Source organism: Toxorhynchites rutilus, chromosome 2 (genome assembly GCF_029784135.1).
Source record: "Toxorhynchites rutilus septentrionalis strain SRP chromosome 2, ASM2978413v1, whole genome shotgun sequence".
In the NCBI taxonomy this organism is placed as follows: domain Eukaryota; kingdom Metazoa; phylum Arthropoda; class Insecta; order Diptera; family Culicidae; genus Toxorhynchites; species Toxorhynchites rutilus.
In genome coordinates this window covers 137,434,449-137,455,653 of record NC_073745.1, presented here as the reverse complement: position 1 = coordinate 137,455,653, position 21,205 = coordinate 137,434,449, and the positions used below count along the sequence as shown (strand labels likewise).

The window sequence follows — 21,205 nt, the reverse complement described above, 5'->3', positions numbered from 1 at the left end:
CGATTTTCGTTATTCGAGGTGACCTTGCCAGACCATTCCGCAGATAATCGGGATTCTACTATATACTCTTTAAAATTGTTCCAGTTAAAAATTGGAAATTTACCTTCAATTCTTGTTACAATTGGACAATTCCTTCTTGAAACCTCACTTTTAGTGTTTTTTAAAAACACAAGTTGCAAGAATTAACATATTTTGATGATGTAGGTAATTATGATTATGAATAAAACCAGTTAATGAATGACGCGGAAAATCTTGCAAACCCAACCAACTCACTTTCAGTGATATAATCAGTGGTATTAAGGTAGGAATACCCCCTAAAATCTATCTAGTAGTACTTCAGCGGAAAGAGCCACTGATGTCAAAATTCGCCAATTGTGATTATAATCCAGGATATATGATTAACAACTGCTACAATGACACTACATTTGAGTGATTGATTAAATTGTCCAACATCCATCTCTCCCCTAGTTACCTGGAAAGTTTCGCTTCTTCCGGCTGTTGATGAAACACATTCCAAAGCCAAAGACATTCCAAAGAATTAAGTCTTCTCGAAACGAAACAAACTCATTCATTAAAATAGTCAGCATTGGTAACCAATAGTTCAAAAAATTATCTAAGAAAGCTTTTCAACAAAGCAAAAACTACTTCTAATTAGGCAAATTACAAAAACTGACTAAAAAACTATAACGAAGAGGTGCGTAAATCTAAGAGAACGGATTGGAAGATTACTGGTGAGCAAGCCAACAAGATCCCAACAATGAACCAGCCCGCTTTGGTTTCGTCTGGCACTGAATCCTCTCATTAGGATCCTCAAAAAAACGTTCAGGGCTATACGATAAAGTATGGCGACAACACTCACAAAGAAACTACCCATACCTTCACATGGACGGTCTTAGAATCTACGCATCCAGGTTGTCGAAGACAAAAGCAGAATCTGCATCTGCAGGGAATTCGGGTTAGATAAGAGCCGCTGTGTCAATCTTATACAGAAGCTCGAGTCAATACCATCATCAGTAAATGATTTGCGAAATAAAGTAATCGATCAGTTGCAGGACTGAGACAATTGTTCGCCGGCTTAGTGAGGCGTAGATCATCTGAAGCTCATGCTCCACCCGGTATCTATAGCGTTCACACTTTAATGGGGGACCCTTGTTTGGGAGGTTCAAAACAGAAAGTAATCGCTCACTACAGTAAAAAGAAAAGAACCAGAAAAGGACTTTTGTTGTGAAATCAGTCAATCAATTCCATCATTACCTTTATGGGCTATAATTTTTTCGCAGGACCGAAAATGCTGCGTTACAATGGAACACAACTGCACTAACTCCACCAAATTCTATCCCGCTCTGTTAAACCCGAGAAGACAGATCAGACTACCAATAGATCTTTGCGGGCCACCACCTTCAGACAGTGGAGACTGATCATTGTCAGCAAGCAGAACTGAAGCAAATGCGTACAGTCGATATCGTCAAAACAAATTTTAAATCAACCGCAGACAGCCTGAAGGAATGGTACAATCGAAGTTCCAATCAAAACGACTGGGACAGCTTGTGTGGATGTACAACCCGAATCGCAGTGTGGGTAGGTCTCCAAAGTTCTAATTCAACTGGGAGAGTTCGTATCAAATCGAATGAAAGTTAAACAAGCTCGACGAGGAAAAAGTGATAAAAAAAATGTTCACATGAATCGCCTTGCACCATATTCTTCAACAAGATAACTGTGTTACACATCTTACTGGCACTTAAGTCCTTAGTTAAGAAGTAAACAAAGCTGTACGTGTTTAACTCAGTCGTGAAAGTTCTGTAAACCGAGGTATAATAACATACAGGTAATTTGAACTTGTGATTGGAGATCCCAACACCAATCAGGTCTTTAACAATATGAACCAAATTAAAGTTCTTTGACCGATCTACAACCAAACTAGCGTTGGCAGAAGACATTTCAACTTCGGCAAAAAAATGCTTTTTCGTGTACTGAAGGATGAAATCAATATAAATAAAAATGGAAGGCCAAATGTGTTGCTAAGCGCAAAATCCGAAGAAGGAATGGTCCGATTTGAGCTGTATTCATTTTGTTGTATTCGTCTCTACCCATAGATCAATATAGTGGAGAAAAAAATCGGAAAACTGTGAAGGGAGGTCGAAAAATGTAATTCCCATATGTTCGAAAATAACATCATGATGAGCGTTGTTAATCCATTCGATGTTTGTGCTAACTTAATTGAACTTTACTTGAAGGTGGAAATGGATTTTCAGGCAAAATAACGCCCTGCTACATCTTCTATCTATATAAAGAAAAATGAAAGGAGTGGTCCGATTTAAGCTGTCTTCATTTTGTTGTATTCATCTCTGCCCGTAGATTAATGTTATGGTGAGAAAAAGTTTTGAAATTTTTGGAAAGCTTCGAGAGAAAGTTTGAAAAAATAATTCTCATTAGTTCCACTATGACATTGTTTTTAGTCCAATTGCGGAATTAAACTTCGTGTTCCGTTAGTGTGAAGCGAAAATTATTCTCAGGTGAAAAATAAAAAAATAAAATTTACTTTTCTATATCAAACATGTATTCCATGTAACGGAGAAACATGTTATTTGCAAGTGAATCAAGAATTTTGAGCGAAAATCATGTCTGAAAATAAATTTATATTATAGTGGTGTGTTTTGGTAGAAGTAATAGGAAATTTAAAGTAAAGGGAAATTGTGAAGATCAATCAATAGAGAGTTCTGCGATTGAACCCACGAACGTTCGTTCGGTAAGAAAATGTGAATGTTCGGAAGAATTCATATTAAAAAAAAATTGGGCGGAACGAAGTCCACCGCATCTGCTAGGGAACAAATAAAACCGTTTTCAAAAGCTTCAAAATGTTTGTATCTCTTCCTCTCAGCCTGAACGTCAGCTTGGGATTGTACCAAAAAAAAATGGTGATGTCGCATGAATGCATGATAATATTACACCTCATTATAAAATGAAGTTGGGAAGTGTTTTCTAAGAGTAAGAAGGACAGCATAAACATGAATTCATATCCTTTTCGGTCTGGGCCGTATAAAATAATTTTGATTGAATTCTCACCAGGAATTGTTTATAACGATAGTGCAGCGAAATTAAGAAAGATAGAATCTGAGTGTTAAAGAACAAATTGTAGGGCGGTTTGAGAGATTTAATTTGATTTAAAGAAACAATCAAGTTTATATATTTTTGAGTTTAAATTAATAATAACACCTTCAAAACCACTACCACACTAAACCACTAGTTTTTCACTTCCCAAATGTTTTTTAAATCCACTTATATGGGCGAATTTCAAAAATGACAGAGTTATTGAACTTCTATTTCATTTAAAGTTTTGTTGGCTTAAACTGGCTCTACTTTAAAAAGTACGCTACGTAGAATGATACTGTTGCTTCCATTTGAAAGATGGATTTGTTTTATCAAATATGATCATCTACACCCTTCAGTGAGGATTTGGATATTTTTTTGAGAAAGTGTTTTCTGACTTAACGGGATGAATCAAAGATAATTTTTTTCTTTTATATTCAAAAACCGGAAGATACATATACATACACATGCAAAAAAAAACAAAATAAAAACATTTTTTTTGACTCGATTATATACAGGATTCGATTATATACAGCGAAAAGAAATTGGATACTGTATATAATCGAGTTCACCCTGTACAGGGGATATTCGATATAACGTACCCTCGATATAACGTCACTCGATATAACGTACACATTTTCAATGTGTACAAAATCTGTTCGGAATAGATACTGAGAGTTTCATGTCAATCTCACAGGGTCAACATAGCAATAATTCCAAATGAAATCGACAAATGACAAAACATGAGTATTTTTTATTCGAATGAAAGATTGTATCCCGTTTGGGTTGGAGGCAATATGAGTTTTCCACAGCAATTGGGAATTTTTTGACTCAAGTGTAACTTCTGAAAAGGGAGTATCGATTTTAGTAAGAGAAATCTTTGATAATTTATATCTCAAAAGCTATGAGTCGTACCGGAATAGTGTCTTAGGAAGAGTTATAGAGTATTGATGTTAAAACGTGGAAAATATATACATTAAGAAAATAAAATAGTACTCTTTTTTTAATTTACGAAAAAAAACTTTTATATATTTTATTTTTATGAATTTTCGAAACTTCAAGTTTCTGTATGCTAACAATCATTTTTAGCCATCCTGATGTGATTTAAAACAAAAAAGCTTTTTATCAATATCCTTCTAAATGCAGCCATTCTCGAGATATTTATATCTAACTAGCTAACCCGGCAAACTTCGTCCCGCCCATTTACTTGATTAATTCTCGAGTAATGCAGAAATATGTGTTTTATTTGTATGGCAGCCAGCCCTAAGAGAGGGGGGAGGGGTATATAACCACCATAGAAACATTCATTGCACCCTAAAGTTTCCATATGCCTAATTTGGTTTAATTTGCTTGATTAATTCTCGGGTAATGCAAAAATTTGTGTTTCATTTATACGGCAGCCCCCTCTAAGAGAGGGGGAAGGAGTATCTTAACACCATAGAAACATTTATTGCACCCTAAAGCTTTCACATGCCAACTTTGGTTTCGTTTGCTTGGTTAATTTCCGAGTAATGCAGAAATTTGTGTTTCATTTGTATGGCAGCCCCCCCTTAGAGAGGGGGGAGGGGTCTCAAAATATCACGAAAACCTTCCCCGGCCCCAAAAACCCCTACATACCAATTTTCATGTCGATCGGTTCAGTAGTTTCCGAGTCTATAAGAATCAGACAGACAGACAGACATCACTCCATTTTTATATATATAGATTTATTATGTTTTTTATAGTAAATAGGCTCTTTTAATATGTTTGTAGTATTATACCGTCATGTTCATGAAATTTTATGAATTTGCTTATAATTTTCAATACCTTTTGCAAATGCATCATTATGGTAAAAATATATGTTTAGGAGTTAAGTTGAAAAACATTTGAAGACATGTTGGTTTTAACCTCAATGTTTTTCAACGTAAAAAGAGTACTAATTTTGTTTCTAAGTGTATATTTTTTTCACGTTTGAGCATCAATACTCTATAACTCTTTCTAAGACACTATTCCGGTACGACTCATAGTAAAATATAAATTATCAAAGTTTTTCTTATTAAAATCGATACACCCTACTTGAGTCAAAAATTGCTGTGGGAAACTCATATTCAATTGCTGTGGAAAACTCGTGTTTCCTCCAATCAAAATGGAATACAAACTTTCATTTGAATCAAAAATACATGTTTTTAAAATCTGCATATTTAGGACGATTTCATTTGGAATTGCTCATAGGCCACTCAGTGGCCTGGGTATAGGTTCCCAAATTTCAATTGGAGCATTGGAAATCTCATAAGAACAGTATCTATATATTGTGCATTGTGAGTAATCTGCAACCCGTCATTTTATCTATTTATCCTGAAGGTTTGATTTAGTTCTAACTAAACTATCTATCCGTTGCTTTGCAACGAGATAAACAAGTTTATGAATTTTAAACGCGTGTATTTCTGATGGCACGGTTAAAATTTCCTATAATTAATAACAATTATTCGCTATTAGATATCAATAAAATGCATAGTAGATTTGCTAACATTTCGTGGCATCTCGAATGTTCTATCCGAATCGTAAATTTGTAATTATGCTCTAAATTTTACTGAGCCTGTTTGAATTTAATTCATGATCAATTGAATATTTCTTTTAGATTATTTCCAATCATTTTACCTTTCTTTTATATCGAATTCCATTAATTATTTTTTTATCATTTCAGATTCGCGATCCTGAGGCTGGATGTTCGGAACCTGGTTAATCAAACTCAATTTCCTAGAACGAGCGTTATCCAATAATCTTGTTTAGCTTCAAACAAAAGAATTCGTACCTGATCGATCAATTCACAAAGTCTTTTTTGTTCTAATTCTGATTTTTGAAAATTTAATTAAATCTGGGAAAATTAACTCATTTCGAACCAACTCTTTCGATCGATGTTTCTAGACTGATTTCAAATAGATTTTTCTCTTCCTCAGCGTTGATATTTTCCTGCCTACTGTAACTTCACTCCTTTAGTGATAGTTTATAATAGGTCTCCCTTTAATGCAATACCGTAGTAGGTGCGGCGTCGCGTAAAGGGCGCACGCAACACTATCTAACTATCTAACTAAAATTCCAATGCGGAGTAATTGTATAGCAGCGGTCGTAGTAGGCGTATCTCAAATCTTTTGACATCAAATTGTTTGGAAAAAAAACTGTAAACTGTAAAAAACGACACCGAAAATTTCAGTTGATTCGTTTTGTTTTGAAAATGTTGTGCAGGATGGATGCCGAGAGAAGAAATTTGATTTCGAAATCGCTGAAAGTGGCCAAATTTACTATGTATGATGTGCTGAAACGTTTTCGTAATAAGTGATAAACCGCTGCTAAAGGAACCGATCTCAGCAAATTTGTCAAGAAGTTCTCGATTTGACAAGGGATTTGTAGCTGTGGACAGAAAACCAATGTTCTTGTCACAAACATTACATTGAACTCGAAAACGTAAAGGGTGATCAATCATAAGGTATATTTTTCAATAGGGTTTTTTGACAGATAAACTGTCAGGGTTTTTGTTCAGTATTATTTGCTATTTCATCACGGAAAGACTTACACCGCAACAAGCTCAAAATTGTTCAGCTGTATTATCAAAATTAGCGCTCTGTGAAAAAAGTTATTCGTGCGCTCAGACCGCATTATGATCGACATAATCGGCCTACCGACGCCACTATTCGGCATACCATAAACAAAATTGAATCCAAATATTCGTTATTGGATAATACTCGACCGAATAGACCACGTCCAGCAAGAAGTATTGAAAACATAGCGGCAGTAGCAGAGAGTGTACATGGAAACTGCGATGAATCGATTCGGCACCGGTATCAGCAACTTGGCATGTCGTATGGAACAACTTGGTCCATTTTACGGAAGGATCTTCAATTGAAAGCATACAAAATACAGCTCGTACAAGAATTGAAGCCAAATGACCTTCTTGCACGTCCCCGTTTTGCTGATTGGGCGCATGAAAAGATCGAAGGAGATCCGCTGTTCTCGACCGAAATTTTGTTCAGCGATGAGGCGCATTTCTGGCTCAAAGGTAACGTCAAAAATCATGATAAGAACTACCATTACACCCAAAGGAAACAACGGTCTGGTCTGGTTTATGGGCTGGTGAAATCATCGGTCCATATTTTTCCAAAAATGACGATGGCCGAATCGCTACCGCACCACGATATCGCGTTTTTTTTGCTACTTTTGCTTTTTGCTGAAATTGAAGCTCTCGGAGACATTTGGTTTCAACAGGACACGGCCACTTGCCATACAGCTCGTGAAACAATGAATTTGTTAAGACGTCATTTCGGAGAGCAGCTGATTTCACGTTTAGGACCGGTGAGGTGGCCACCAAGATCGTGTGATATCACACCGCTGGCCTTTTTTCTTCGGGGAATTGTTAAGTCCAAAGTCTACACTGATAAACCAGCTACGATTGATGCTCTGGAAGCCAACATTACACATGTTATTCGCGCCATACCGGTCGAAATGCTTGAACGAGTGATTAAAAATTGGACCTTCAGAATGGACCTCCTGAAGCGTAGTTGCAGCCAACATTTGAATGAAATTATTTTCAAAAAATAAATGGCTCCATTTACTTTTTTGTGGTTTTTTTTGACAATTAAAAAAATACCTTATGATTAATCACCCTTTATAAGCAAGAGTGCCTGCAGAAGCTTCCGGTGGAGTTTTGGCCAGATTTGGCAAGTGGCCACCAAAATCGAGAGGTGGTACAGTGGTTCAGTGGTTATGGGATCAATTACGTTGAAAAAAGACCTCAATCCCCCAAATTGCCCCCAATTCCGCCCAATCGAAAAATATTGCGCAATTGTCAAGCGGAATTGAAGAAGAATGCCAAAGTGACTCAAGATGCTGCATGGACATTCCACCCGCGGGGAAAGATTAGTTCCCTATACCGAAAGCATGTACAAAGTTTAATCCAAGGTAGGATGATCGAGCCTTTTTGATTCATCATTTAGCCTGGCTCAACAATAAGATACGCGGCACTCGTATCATTCAAGTGCGCCCAGAAAACTGAAAAATGAAAGGGGGAAGGAAGTAGGAGTAGGTATTACGCGAAATTCCCTCGAACCGTTATATTCCGCTGAGTAAATGTAAGTGTTTTCTCCGTCGGTCCAAGAAACGACTTCCACAAAATCGGCCACGAACGAGGGAATGAGACACTTGAGAATCGCCGGATTGCCGAGAATTACGTGCTCTTTGTTGACATCCGCTTCGTAGTACTGCTGAACGACTGTTTTGGGACAAACGAAACGAGCGGTGAAAAGGGGGATTCAAATAAGCCGATTCTGAGATTTGGAGATTAGAGCTATCCAATCGAAGCCTTTGGTTTATTTTGTTCTAAGCAACGGATCGCAAACAACGAAGAGGTAGACCCGAACAAGACCGCTGAAAAAGGTTGTAAAATTAGTAGTCGAATGGATACGAAACACTCTGTACTGTTGAGGATAGAACTGGGTGTTGTTTTAACACATTGTGATTCGCTTCCATTTCCACCTTCTTCCCGCAGACTGCTTTCGTTATGCTTCCAAAAACACGCAATTAATGCCGACAAAAACGTGCCGCTCGCACTATTCTGCGGGATTACTCTCACATGACATGCTCAACGTACACTTGCTATCTTCATCTAAGCACTCCCCTCAATCATAGCCAACTGTGTGGATCACACCCTTTCTTTTATTTGAAACATGCACTCATTTCATCCCGTTTCAAACCGTTTGTTCCAGCGGAACAACCTTGTCATACTGCCGCTTCGTTTTTTTTCCACAGCGACAAAAAGACACGACTCCTGATCTTGTTGGCAGACAAAATCTATTCTTCGTCAGCCTCTGGCCAGACATCGTTGCACCATATATTGGTTGGATGTTTTATTTTTATGCTTCCTCGCTGCACTTCACCACCACTAGGATCGCATCCAGCGAAGCATTCAGCTTGTTTTATTTTAACATGCATTTTCCTCTTCCTCTTGCTTATTCAGGGCCGGCCAGACATCACCAACACACGGACCGGCATTGCAACTTTGGCTATGCATTTTTTTTTCTTCCCATCAATTCCGTTTCTGCACCGATGCACTGTGCAATAATCGAATTTCCATCTGCTGATCTTTTCCCAAATATTGGCACCATACATTCCACAAACACTTGAGCCAGCCACAAATCTTCGTATTCCTTTCACACGCTCCTTCGTTCGCCACAGTACAGATGTTTCGTATCCGATCTCAAATAGTTGATCCCGATAGCGGGCCACCAACTACCTGCAACAAGTACACTTACCAGCGCGCACATTCACATCCCTCGAAATGACCGATCCGAACTGATTTCTGGCCATACAAGCGTAGACCTGGGCGTGCACATCCTGGCGGTAGTCCTCGGCGCGGAACGGTGGGAAAACCAGATTACCGTTGGACAGAATTTGACGTAATCCGGGAACTTCACCTACGGCCGTTCCATCGCTACGAATCCAGATCATTTCCGGCGGAGGATTTCCGGTGGCACTACATTCCACGACGGCTCCGGTCGAGTTGGAAAAATCAATGCGATTGGTGGGTTCTTTCAGGAAAACCGGCCCCTTCGAGTCGTCCACTTTGGAGCCCGCTCCAACCACTTTTGGAGAAAAAATATTCGCAAGCATTAGAATTGATTCCAAATTGCACCCCGAAATGCTCCCCATGCAACACAAGCGTGTTTCCTTAGGAGACATTCGAATGATCCTCTCAGTCTTTCGATCAAAAGTGGCAAATTGGAATCAACTCACCATTTAAGCAATTGAAGCTACTTAACAGCACTACACACGATATCGCGAACATTGTCGCCGCACGGCAAAAAGTCATTGCGAAACGCTCCCGCTCGGGTTCACTAGGGAGTTTGGTCCAATTAAATTATCAATCACTTGACGCGAATCCTCACAACACTAAATCAGTCGGTTTCACTTTTTCAGGTCCTTTTCTCTCCCCCGGAGGGAGATTTAAGATTACAGTTTTCTTTCTCTAAACAGTAAAATCGGGTGCTACGCGAAACATACGACGGCGCGACGGGCGACCGGAAAAAGAACGCGAGGCTCTCCTTTTTATCCTTATTGACAAATAAGGGTGCTACCGCGGGCCACCCCCCAAAGCCGGAAGGGGTGCTTTCGAAAGCCTGAAAATACAGAAAACACATTCTATTAGTCATCATTTGTCATTTTTCGGCAAATTTTTCGGATACGAATCCCAAATGCCGTCCATTAAGTGTAGATTTCCTTTCGGAAAATCCCATCTTAATTTATTGATCGAAGGAGGAAAATTTTTCACTCCCTGTCTCAGAATTTTCACCATATACACGCTAGGACGAGCAGCGGAATAGGAATGAATAGGCTACCGAAAATTGAGTTTTTCTGCCAGAAAACTTACTTTTCACCGGTTGGATCACTAAAAATACGATTCGTTCGAGCTTTGTTCGAAAAAATTGATACCTCTTGGGGATTTTAGTGATATTTTTCACACTAAAACTTTAATCGAAACGGGACACGCGAATTATACCTCCGAACACTTCGACTGCTCCAGCATCTATTTACTCGCAGGAAAGCGACTAGCAAATGTCAGAACGGGTGTGTATTACACACTTTCCACGTGACTGTGTGCGTGAAGGCTGGAAAGTTTCAGGGGGACTGGACAGTTATTTGCCCTGTGCATAATGTTGTTCGAATGGTTATGTTTATGTTTCGTCAACGTAAATTGTGTTGCAAGAGTGATGCAACAAGGATTCATTCAGTGTAGCCAATTTGATACTTCTGGTAATCCGTGATCGTTGAATGTACTGAATCGGATGACCGTAAAGTATGTCTTTCCTTTCGTGCGTCGTTTTGTGAAACAAGTCAAGACCACAACTTAACTGTATTGCTTACGTAGACCCGCAGCTCCCTGCACTCCGTGAGGTTATAAGTTTGTTTCAATAGATCTTACTCTGAATGGTTTCTGCCTCGTAAGTGCACCATGCGAAATGGAATATTAATCACCCAGCAAACATTAAATCGCATAACAAGCGTATATATAACATCATATGCCCTAAAATTTGGTTGGCATATAATGCGCCTAACTGGCATATGCATGCAAAAGTGGAGGCCATATACATACATGGCAAATGCTTACCGAATTTGTTTGGATGAATATGCAACTTTGACCGGCTATAATAGTGACTAATAGTATAATAGTGACTGCCATACTCATATACGATTTATTACAGACATAGAAAAAAAAATGGCGCAAAATATTTTCGTGAAATGTTTATTATAGCCTCACGAATCGCCATTTTTATATATGAGTCTTTATGTTTGTAGAAATAATAATTGTTTGATTGACTTGTGTTGGGAGTGGAATATGAATGTTTAAAATGGCACAGATTGATGTTTGGTGAAAACTGCTCCGATGTGGGTTCGAACTCCGGTCGTCTGGATTATCATCCACCAGCTATTTCGCGCGGCTATCTGAAATTTAATTCAACAGCGGTTAAAACTTTCGAGTGCATCAGCATTTCATTGACATTTCAATATGATGTAATATGTTCTTTATTAGGATCTAATATGATTCACTGTTTCATGATTTTCTTCAGCATGCAACACGATTCACTACAGTACTGAATCGATTTAAATTATACGCTTATACGACACACAAGCTGCATCAGCGTAATATACGCATATGATGCGGATTAAATATATTTTACGACAATGTGCATCATAAGATTGATGTTTATTATACCGAATTGCAACTTAATTTGATAATGGTATTTAAAATCGAGTTTTTACATTTAATGCGATTTCAAATATACACGATACATACTTTGATTGATATTATATGCGATTATGATTTATTCGGATTTCTTGTAAGACTTGGCACGTGCAAAATTATACGATTCAATGTTTGCTGGGTAGCGCCATCGATGGCGACGGCATGGCTGGGTCTAGTCAACTATGGATACAAGCCATCAGGAGGTATCTGTTGCCGGATGCAGTCCTCATGTGGATCCTCGAATATAGCGGCATAGGCGGTAATAAAACGGCCGATCATTTTGCCGCAATAGGTCACTTTAGACAGCTTCTAAAGAGTGAAGTTCAACTGGACGGCTTCAAATTATGGATCAACAATATCTTCAGAACGTTTTGGGCGAAAAAATGATCCGCTGGCTATTTTTTCCGATCTGTGCGATCTGTCCGCAATTCGACGGAACACATCGTTTGTGTTTGCCTAAAATACAAGAACCTCTGGAAATTTAACGGGATCAACGGGGGCATGGTCGGTGTTAAGTCAGAGCGGATCAAGTCGCAAGACTAAAAATTTCGAGTTATTGATTGCATTAGGTTGAACATTTTGTAAGCTACATTCCACAATTATAAGATTTGGAAATTCACGTGTACAGCAGGAATAACTTATCGAAATTGTTTTGAATGCTCTATGAAAACACATTATAGCGCCAAACTTCAAACTCGTTTTTCTCGAAATCATAAAAATGTCACATGGTTCGGTTTGACTTAACACCGACCATATGACATAATTGATGATGACCCTTCAAGAACTGCTAAACTGCTTTGTTTTCTAAAAGATACCGACTTGTATTTCAAAATTTGAATAAGAAATTAACCCATGTTTCTTCTCCTTCGCAAATGGCAAAAAAGAATTTTATCATTCTCCCGATTTTTTTTTTCAAAAACAGGAAGTGGGTTATATCTATGGTATAACCGCAAGGGTGACGTAGGACTATCGTTGATTTAGAGATCATTTGTATGAAGTTGAATCTGAATTCATTCTGAATGAATGAATATTTGGAGAACTTCGAAAACGAGAGCGTTACGTTGGAGGCACAAGGTTTTATGCATCCAATATTGGATACGGAAATATCCTACTGATGGGGAAGAATAATCTTCAGAAGCTATCCTGTTGATTGCGATTGATTGAAAAATCACAAAACATAATGTATTTGGTCACAGTGTTACATGGATAGAAAACATTCAAATAATCTCTTTCACATGAATGTAATTTTAAATTCCCTGAGGAACTGGAAGATTATTTTCAGTAACGATTAGATATTTCCACATTTTCTCGATACTGGAAGCCCACCAGTGGTTAATGCTAACTCGATAACCATCTGTTAATAGCACTTGATTGAAACATATTTGGTCACAGTGTTACATGGATAGAAAACATTCAAATAAACTCTTTCACATGAATGTATTTTTAAATTCCCAGATGAACTGGCAGATTATTTTCAGTAACGATTAGATATTTCCACATTTTCCTCGATACTGGAAGCCCACCAGGGGTTAATGCCAACTCGATAACCACCTGTTAATAGCACTTGATTGAAACATATTTGGTCACAGTGTTACATGGATAGAAAACATTCAAATAAACTCTTTCACATGAATTTATTTTTAAATTCCCACAGGAACTGGCAGATTATTTTCAGTAAAGATTAGATATTTCCACATTTTCTCGATACTGGAAGCCCACCAGTGGTTAATACTAATTCGATAACCACCTGTTAATAGCACTTGATTGAAACATATTTGGTCACAGTGTTACATGGATAGAAAAAATTCAAATATACTCTTTCACATGAATGTATTTTTAAATTCCCAGAGGAACTGGCAGATTATTTTCAGTAACGATTAGATATTTCCACATTTTCCTCGATACTGGAAGCCCACCAGTGGTTAATGCTAATTCGATAACCATCTGTTAATAGCACTTGATTGAAACATATTTGGTCACAGTGTTACATGGATAGGAAACATTCAAATAAACTCTTTCACATGAATGTATTTTTAAATTCCCAGAGGAACTGGCAGATTATTTTTCAGCAATGATTAGATCTTTCCGGAACTTTCTTGATGCTGAATGGCATCCAAACGGAAAGAATTCTGCGCGTGTATGTGTCGATCCTTCGCCGTCCACCTCCTCCAGCACGTTAGGCAACGATGTTGTCTAGTCGATGTCCTCACGAAAAATGTGTCTTACCACCAGAATATCGCTTAAGTATGCTTTTTGTGTGTGATTGAATCGAGAGAAGGTGTGGTTTACGATGGCAATTTGGAAGGCAAACTAGAGGGGAATGAACTCTCTGAGCTCGAAACTTTCGGCGACTGAGCAATAATCGATTGCGTACGCATACAATATTGGATACGGAAATATCCTACTGATGGGGAAGAATAATCTTCAGAAGCTTTCCTGCTAATTACACTTGGTTGAAAAATTACAAAATCAAATGTATTTGATCGCTGTGTTATATGGTTAGAAAACATTAAAATAAACTCTTTCACATGAATGTATTTTTAAATTCCCAGAGGAACTGGCAGATTATTTTCCAGAAATGATTAGATCTTTCCGGAACTTTCTCGATGCTGAATGGCATCCAAACGGAAAGAATTCCGCGCGTGTATGTGTGTGTAGCGATGTCTTCCCGGGGAACCGTTTGTGGCATCACTCTCCTCCTGGTGGATTCCTTTCTGGCCTAGGGCGCACAAACAGGCTCTTGGTGACACCGTTCATCCGCGCTTTCATGATAAACGTAGAGCTTCACCACAACAGCGATAACATGCTCCAATCGCTGTTGAATTAGAACTGAGTGGATTTCCGAGTGGCGCTCGCTTATATACCGATTGGTGACTTCAATAGCCTGTTTTGAAAGCAATTTTAAGACTATTGAAACAAGTTTTTGGATCAAAAAGTAACAAGTATAGAACGCGTAGACATTTTATCTTTCGAATGAAGTGTTTATCATACCATTTCGTTCAGGTGTTCGAAACTTTGATTTTACACCCCGGTATAGAAATGAAAGACGTAGTCCTACGTCAAAAATAAAAAAATGTCCACGTGGGCAACAGGGGAAGGGTATACATGATGTCCATGCTTGCCCACGAAGGAGAAGGGGGGTGTCTGGAATCGCGCTTTATCTGTCCACGTGGTATTTGGGCAGCCCCTAAACAGCATTTCATGTGTGACATTCGATTCGACCCTGTTCAATGGCCTGTTACACACCAAGGCTGTGAACCAATGTTTTGATACATTTTCGAACATTTTTGTGGAATGCAACATATGTCGATCTGGAAGACATTCTGTGTGTATGACAGCGAACTCTTGACGACTGGAACCGAGACACAACAAAACACATATTCTGCACATATCATTCTTTCAAATGGTATTATTTTTGCATGTTTTTCTGACAAATTTAGCTTATTTTTATCTAACTTACAGCGTAAACTGCGATGGATATTCCCCTGAAGGTGGTGGTACGAATATCTTCACCGGAAAAACAGATTCCATCGGTCGGAGCGAACGAAAATTCTTTTCCATCGAACACATCAAAGGCAACAACAGCGGAGCATCTCGAGCCAAACAACGAGCAGGACGACACTAGCAAGGTTGGGGACGATGAAGAGCTGGTCTCGAATGGACGAACGTTCCGTTTTGCTCGTGTCTATCAGAGCACGACCGATCTGCAGTACATTTACAGCGAGTCTGTCGCGGGAATCACGGAATCGGTGCTGGAAGGGTATGATTTTTCCGTTGTATCGTACGGGGAGAGGGAAAGTGGCAAAAGTTATGCGCTGTACGGGAATGCCACCTGCGAAGGGGTGGTGCTGTATTTTATCAAGGATCTGTTTTGTTTGCTGAATTCCCACCCGGAACGGATATACTCGATTGGGGTCGCTTGGACGGAGATTACGAGCGAGGGAGATGTTATCGATGTGTTGGGGGCCGCTCTAATGCAGTGTGTCGCTATCGAGGAGATCTACAGCTTGCTCAGCCTTGGGTTGCACAACAAGAATCCGGAGAATCACAACATATTGAGTTTGATTTTGGAGCAGCAGTGGACGGCGCTTAATGGGTTGAATCAGCACAGACAATCAACGATAAGTTTTTGTGATCTCAACGGAACCGAAAGGGACATGGTGGATGGTAAAGGTATACTCCGAGATTCGGGTTTGCGAAAGCTGGAAGATATTGTCTACAAACGCAGCGAGGATTATAATGAATCTATTTTGACGGCTTTCTTGAAGGATTCATTCGGTGGTAGAGCCCAAACAATGATTTTGCTGTGTATTAAACATCTCGATGGGGAGGACAGTCTTATGAATTTGGAGTTTGCAGACAAAGCTCAAAATATTATAAATCATGTAGTGATGAACACTTTCTCGGATAATAACGTACCGTTTGTGGCGTTGGCGGAAGACATTCACAGCGGAATAACTCAAACCAACTGCGATGGATTGTATTTCGCATCACAGCAATGGGCTAAATTGTTGAAAAACGCTGAGAGTCTTTTCAACAAACTTTTCAGCACTTGCGAGCTCACCCAGCAGGAACGAAGTCAAATTGAGGAATGGCTCTACCTGAAGGCAGAGTGCGATGAGTGTTTTAGTTCTACGGAGATGAGCATCAATGCGGGCAATCAACCGGCCCGGGTGTGTCTTGGACCCATCGAAGAGATAGACGAAGGCGATGAGGCACTTCAAAGCAGTGGAAAAATTAACACCAGCGAACAGTGCAATTCGGACAACGAAAGCGAGTCCGACATTGGAACTCATCTGACAGATATGACTGACCGCATTCAAGGATACGTTAAAAATTTTCAGCTTAAAACCAATAATCTGATCAATGAAAAGTACAAGGATTTCTTCCGAGCCCATCCTAAAATGATAGACGATCTCAACGAGGATGTTCGCCTGCAGGAGAAAAAGAAGCAAATGGCACCAGCTCATAATCCTGCTCGCAGAAAGTCCATCTACGATGGGGACTCGATTAGTAGCAACGAACTTTCGCTGATGTCACAGCTGCGCAGTGATTCGCTTACTTCGCTAACACCGGCACCGACGGCCAGCTGTAAACGGGTGGACACACTCAACAATAACCTCCGCATTACGGTGGCAGGAATCGAATCGCTTCATGCCCAAATCGAGGAAGTTCGCCGCACAATTTCGCTGAAGCAAAAATACATCAGCGATTTGATAGAGAACAGTGAAACACGGTACGTTGCCAAGTCGAGATTCAACAAAAAGAAACGCAATCTGGAGGATGAATATGAGAAAGCCAAGAAACAGCTTGCCAAAGCTGTTGTGAATGGGGCAAGCGAAGAGATTGTCAATCATCTTGAGAATAAGACGTCACAGTTAGAGCAAAGGATGGAAGCGTTGGAAAAGATTCGATACATCGCTGGGGAATCTGGCCAGAAGAAGAAAAAACTGCAGCAATCCATGAAGGAGTCGCAGAAACAATTGGAAGTTCTGCAGAAAATGCTCAAGAAGGAATTGGACAAGAAAGAGCTGATTGATAAAGAAATCGAGACTGTGAGGAAGGAGAAAAGCTCAAAGATGTATGCCATTCAGGAGATAAACGAAGGAAGAAGTAAAATTAAGAATATGAACGAAAGAATTTCCCACATTGAGCATGTACTTAAGGAAAAATCAAGCAACTTGAAAAAATACGTTAACAAAAAAGGAACGGAAAAAGATTCCCTGAGACAGGAGATTATGAATCTCCGCAGAACTCGTGATCATCTGCTGGATCAGCGATGTATTCTGGATAAGAAAATCCGAGAGGATAAGATGCCATCATACGTTGAGGAGCGAAAGCTTGTGGAGTGCGACGAAGCGATCGAGGCAATAGACGCAGCTATCGAGCTGAAAAACGAACTGATCTGCGGAAGAAAAAGTATCGACACAAACGAGAGTTTGCAACGCGAGAAAGGGGAACAAATGCTGATGGCACGCCTCAATAAGCTATCCTCGGACGAGATGAGAACCTTGCTGTACAAATACTTCCAGAAGGTGGTGGATCTCAAAGAAAGCAGTCGCAAACTGGAGATGCAATTTATCAGTTTGGAGCGTGAAAGAGACGCTTGGGAATGGCAGGAGAAAATTCTCACCAACACGATCCGCCAAACTCGTCTCGAGAAGGAACGATCCATCATCGCGCTGCAGAAACAACATGAAACCAAGTTGAATATCATGTTGCGACACTTCGCGGCCGATACATCGGCCTCAATCGGTAGCTCCGTTCCGGAAAATGCTCTACAACCTTACAACCCGAACGGTGAGTTCGTCATTCCAGCAAGCTCCAGCCGCTATCACCACCATCCGCTCGTGCTTGATTCGGATAGTGAGCCTGGTCACTCCCACCACGCTCACCCCCACAGCAAACATTTGGCACATTTTAAACCTGCCAGCGTTGCAACGGCTGCCGCAGCTACCGTTCAGCCACTTGTGGAGAAAGATCGCAAGAACAAACTGTTCTCGAAACTTCAAGTACTCACACGCTATCACGGGGACAAACGCAAGATTTTCCAGTCCGATATACCGCAGCAAAACTTGAAGCAGCTGCAAATATCGTCCCGCCCGTCGCTCACTAAGGTTACTCGCGAGAAGAACAAAATCATTATCCAAAGCGACAGCGCAAAGTAAAATCCCGGCGAGGTTTTACGGACCTGCAATCCAATATTCTAGAAGGCACATCAATGTCAAACCCCGGTACCTTGATAGAATTTACTCAAGAAAAAGTGTTTCTCAAATGTATTGCCGATATTGACGTTAATTATGTAGTATTGTGAATCTCAACTATTCAAGTAAGAAACCCCTATAGTCTAGACCTCTACAAACGATACACACAATCGTGGCCAATATAACTGTTATCATAAATTTATTGTGTGCTTGACATATTGCATTAATAGATGTATAATTGTGGTAAATATTAAACATCACTACACATCCTGCAGTTTTATTAATGAACTATGACATACCATCTTCTTGGATGGGACTCACGTTCCCAGTGGAACTTTTGCCTTCTCAACGTAGGTGTAACTTATGTCATTTTTTATAAGTAGTATTCAATTGAGATTTTTATGCCGAAGAGCACGCCTTGAATGTATTCTGGAGCGGTAAGAATATGCGTGACCACAGTGCAAGTCGGAAGACATTTTTTTTGAGGAAAATTTTCCCGGACAGAACGAGAATCGAACCCGAACCCCCGGCATGATAATGTGTGATGATAACCACTCGGCCACGGGAGCAGAGTAGTGAGTATTATTGCAAAGCAAATAAGGCGTGGCACACAAATTGCATAATCTGTATACATAGTCAAAGTCGTTCGAAAAGTTTTCATAATCTTCAGTTTTTTTAAATAATGGAAAAATCGACAAAAAAAATAGACATCCACCCATGTGTTCGAGGTTTAACCGCAGGGAATCAATTGGAGAAAATAAAGTTGAGACGACTAGTAGAGTTGAATATATTTCACAAAATAGAAAAAGTTATCGAGGCTGGAAAGTTACTGTTACGCCGTGAACTAACGAATACAAACTATATTTAATAACAGATTAACACTCCTATACTCGCGCATTGGTCTGTCAGACCGAGAAATCAATAATTCGTTCATTTCTCAGAAAATATCAACACTACGACTTTGCGATTTTCTCTAGCTTCGTTATTCGTCATCGTTTAGCGTATCGCATGTGTTGGTACAAAGGGGACGTGCGCCTGGACATCCTGAGGTACTTTGTGTCCGCCAGATATAGCCGATCTGGTATTTACAATATCATCTCTTTGCCGCTCCTTAAGCCGGGAGATCGAAGCAAGCGGCCAAACGGTGGAGAAGAATCTTCATTAAACAACCCTACCTCTTCCTGACGAGTTTTTCCGGCTTATTTAAAACATTAAGCCCTGACCGAGCTAGCGGACCAAAGATGAACTTTTCGTCTGACCCACGTTGGACCCTGCGGATCAATAGGGGACTTTTATAAAAATCATTTTCCAATTTTGTTGCTGTCGCTTCCAGTTGACACTCTCTAAACAAAAAGCCCAATGTCGGTTCGATGAAACCAGCTCAACGTATTAATCTTTCGATTATTAGAAGCGCTCTTGAACAGTCTGCCAAATAAAAGTTTTTTTTAGGTTCATCCATTTAAGAAAATCAACATGATCAAATTGTGATATTGAAATATATTGATATCGTGGGACGTTTTCGTTTCTTTTGCCAATTGCGGGACGTTTCGCGGGCCGGAATCTTACGCGTTTAATATATATATATATATATATATATATATATATATATATATATATATATATATATATATATATATATATATATATATATATATATATATATATATATATATATATATATATATATATATATATATATATATATATATATATATATATATATATATATATATATATATATATATATATATAGATAGATAGATAGATAGATGAGGGAAATCGATAAATTTTAAATCCCTTCGAAACCCAATTCCAGTTCATGATTTTGTCAAACACGTGGAAAAAAGATGTTTCCTTCACATAGACCACATATTCATTGCTGAACAGTCGATTTTCATTAGAAGCTCAATTTCAGAAACGCACTCTGGTCATATATAAAATCATTTTTCTTCCAATTTTACATTTTTTTTTATGCCGTAACAACACTCCTTGAAGTGGGTTGTATATTGTGTCCAACTTTAAGTTCAATCGGTTCCGCACTTTTCAAGTTTTTGACGCATACACAAACGAACAGAACATTTTTATGTATATAGAGATAATGCATAAGATCATTACCGAACTATTCTTATTTGATGTCAGTCCCTTTTGTAACTGGATTGAACGGATCCATATATTAACTATTCGTCGATATATTCGTCGTTAGATTCATACGTTCAAAAGCAAAATGTTTGACTTTCGTATAGTTATTCGCTAAATATAATGGTCATACATACAAGGTTTTCCAACTTTAAATTCCAAAAGTAAATTGAAATAAAACACACTTAGAATTCGAATTTCGATGAAACTTTTATTTCAAATTAAAGTTTGGTTTATGCCATTATGTGTGAAATACAACATCATTCAAATGTCCGCCTAGGGCTTCCTCGCACACCTTGATCCGGAACAGGTAATTTTCGATGACTTTTCGGCACATATGGGGCGGTATCTCGGTCATAACTTCACGAATGTTGTCTTTCAAATGTTCAAGAGTTTGCGGAGAGTTGGCATAGATAAGGTCTTTCGCATAACCCCACAAAAAAAGTACAAAAAAGCATAACCCCACAAAAAAAATTGGCATCACCAAAACGCGAAATTATGCGTCCCT

General features: G+C 39.1%; 2 protein-coding genes across 51 annotated transcripts in view; one reads left to right on the top strand and one right to left on the bottom strand.

Annotated features, from left to right (window-relative positions):
• LOC129767373 (cell adhesion molecule Dscam2) overlaps nt 1-10,638 on the bottom strand; it is a 169,072-nt gene extending 158,434 nt beyond the window's left edge. For 48 of the 50 annotated variants that reach the window (XM_055768217.1, XM_055768216.1, XM_055768227.1 and 45 more), the window contains exons 1-3: nt 10,484-10,638; nt 9,850-10,232; nt 9,369-9,698 (exon numbers count right to left, since the gene is read on the bottom strand). In XM_055768217.1, the coding sequence (XP_055624192.1) occupies nt 9,369-9,698; nt 9,850-9,925 (406 nt within the window). In that variant the 5' untranslated portion in view covers nt 9,926-10,232; nt 10,484-10,638. Of the gene's footprint in view, nt 1-8,167; nt 8,330-9,368; nt 9,699-9,849; nt 10,233-10,483 lie in introns of all 50 variants that reach the window. The other 2 variants (XM_055768229.1, XM_055768230.1) reach the window with 1 other exon arrangement.
• A 4,506-nt stretch (nt 10,639-15,144) lies between these two features.
• On the top strand, nt 15,145-18,819 carry LOC129765259 (kinesin-like protein costa). Its single transcript, XM_055765370.1, has 2 exons — nt 15,145-15,263; nt 15,320-18,819. The coding sequence occupies exon 2, from the start codon at nt 15,331-15,333 to the stop codon at nt 18,523-18,525; it is 3,195 nt and encodes a 1,064-aa protein (XP_055621345.1). The 5' UTR covers nt 15,145-15,263; nt 15,320-15,330; the 3' UTR covers nt 18,526-18,819.
• The last annotated feature ends 2,386 nt before the right edge of the window (nt 18,820-21,205 follow it).

Coding starts and splice junctions, on each gene's coding strand:
- LOC129765259 (XM_055765370.1), top strand. CDS start 15,331: ATGGATATTCCCCTGAAGGTGGTGGTACGAATATCTTCACCGGAAAAA.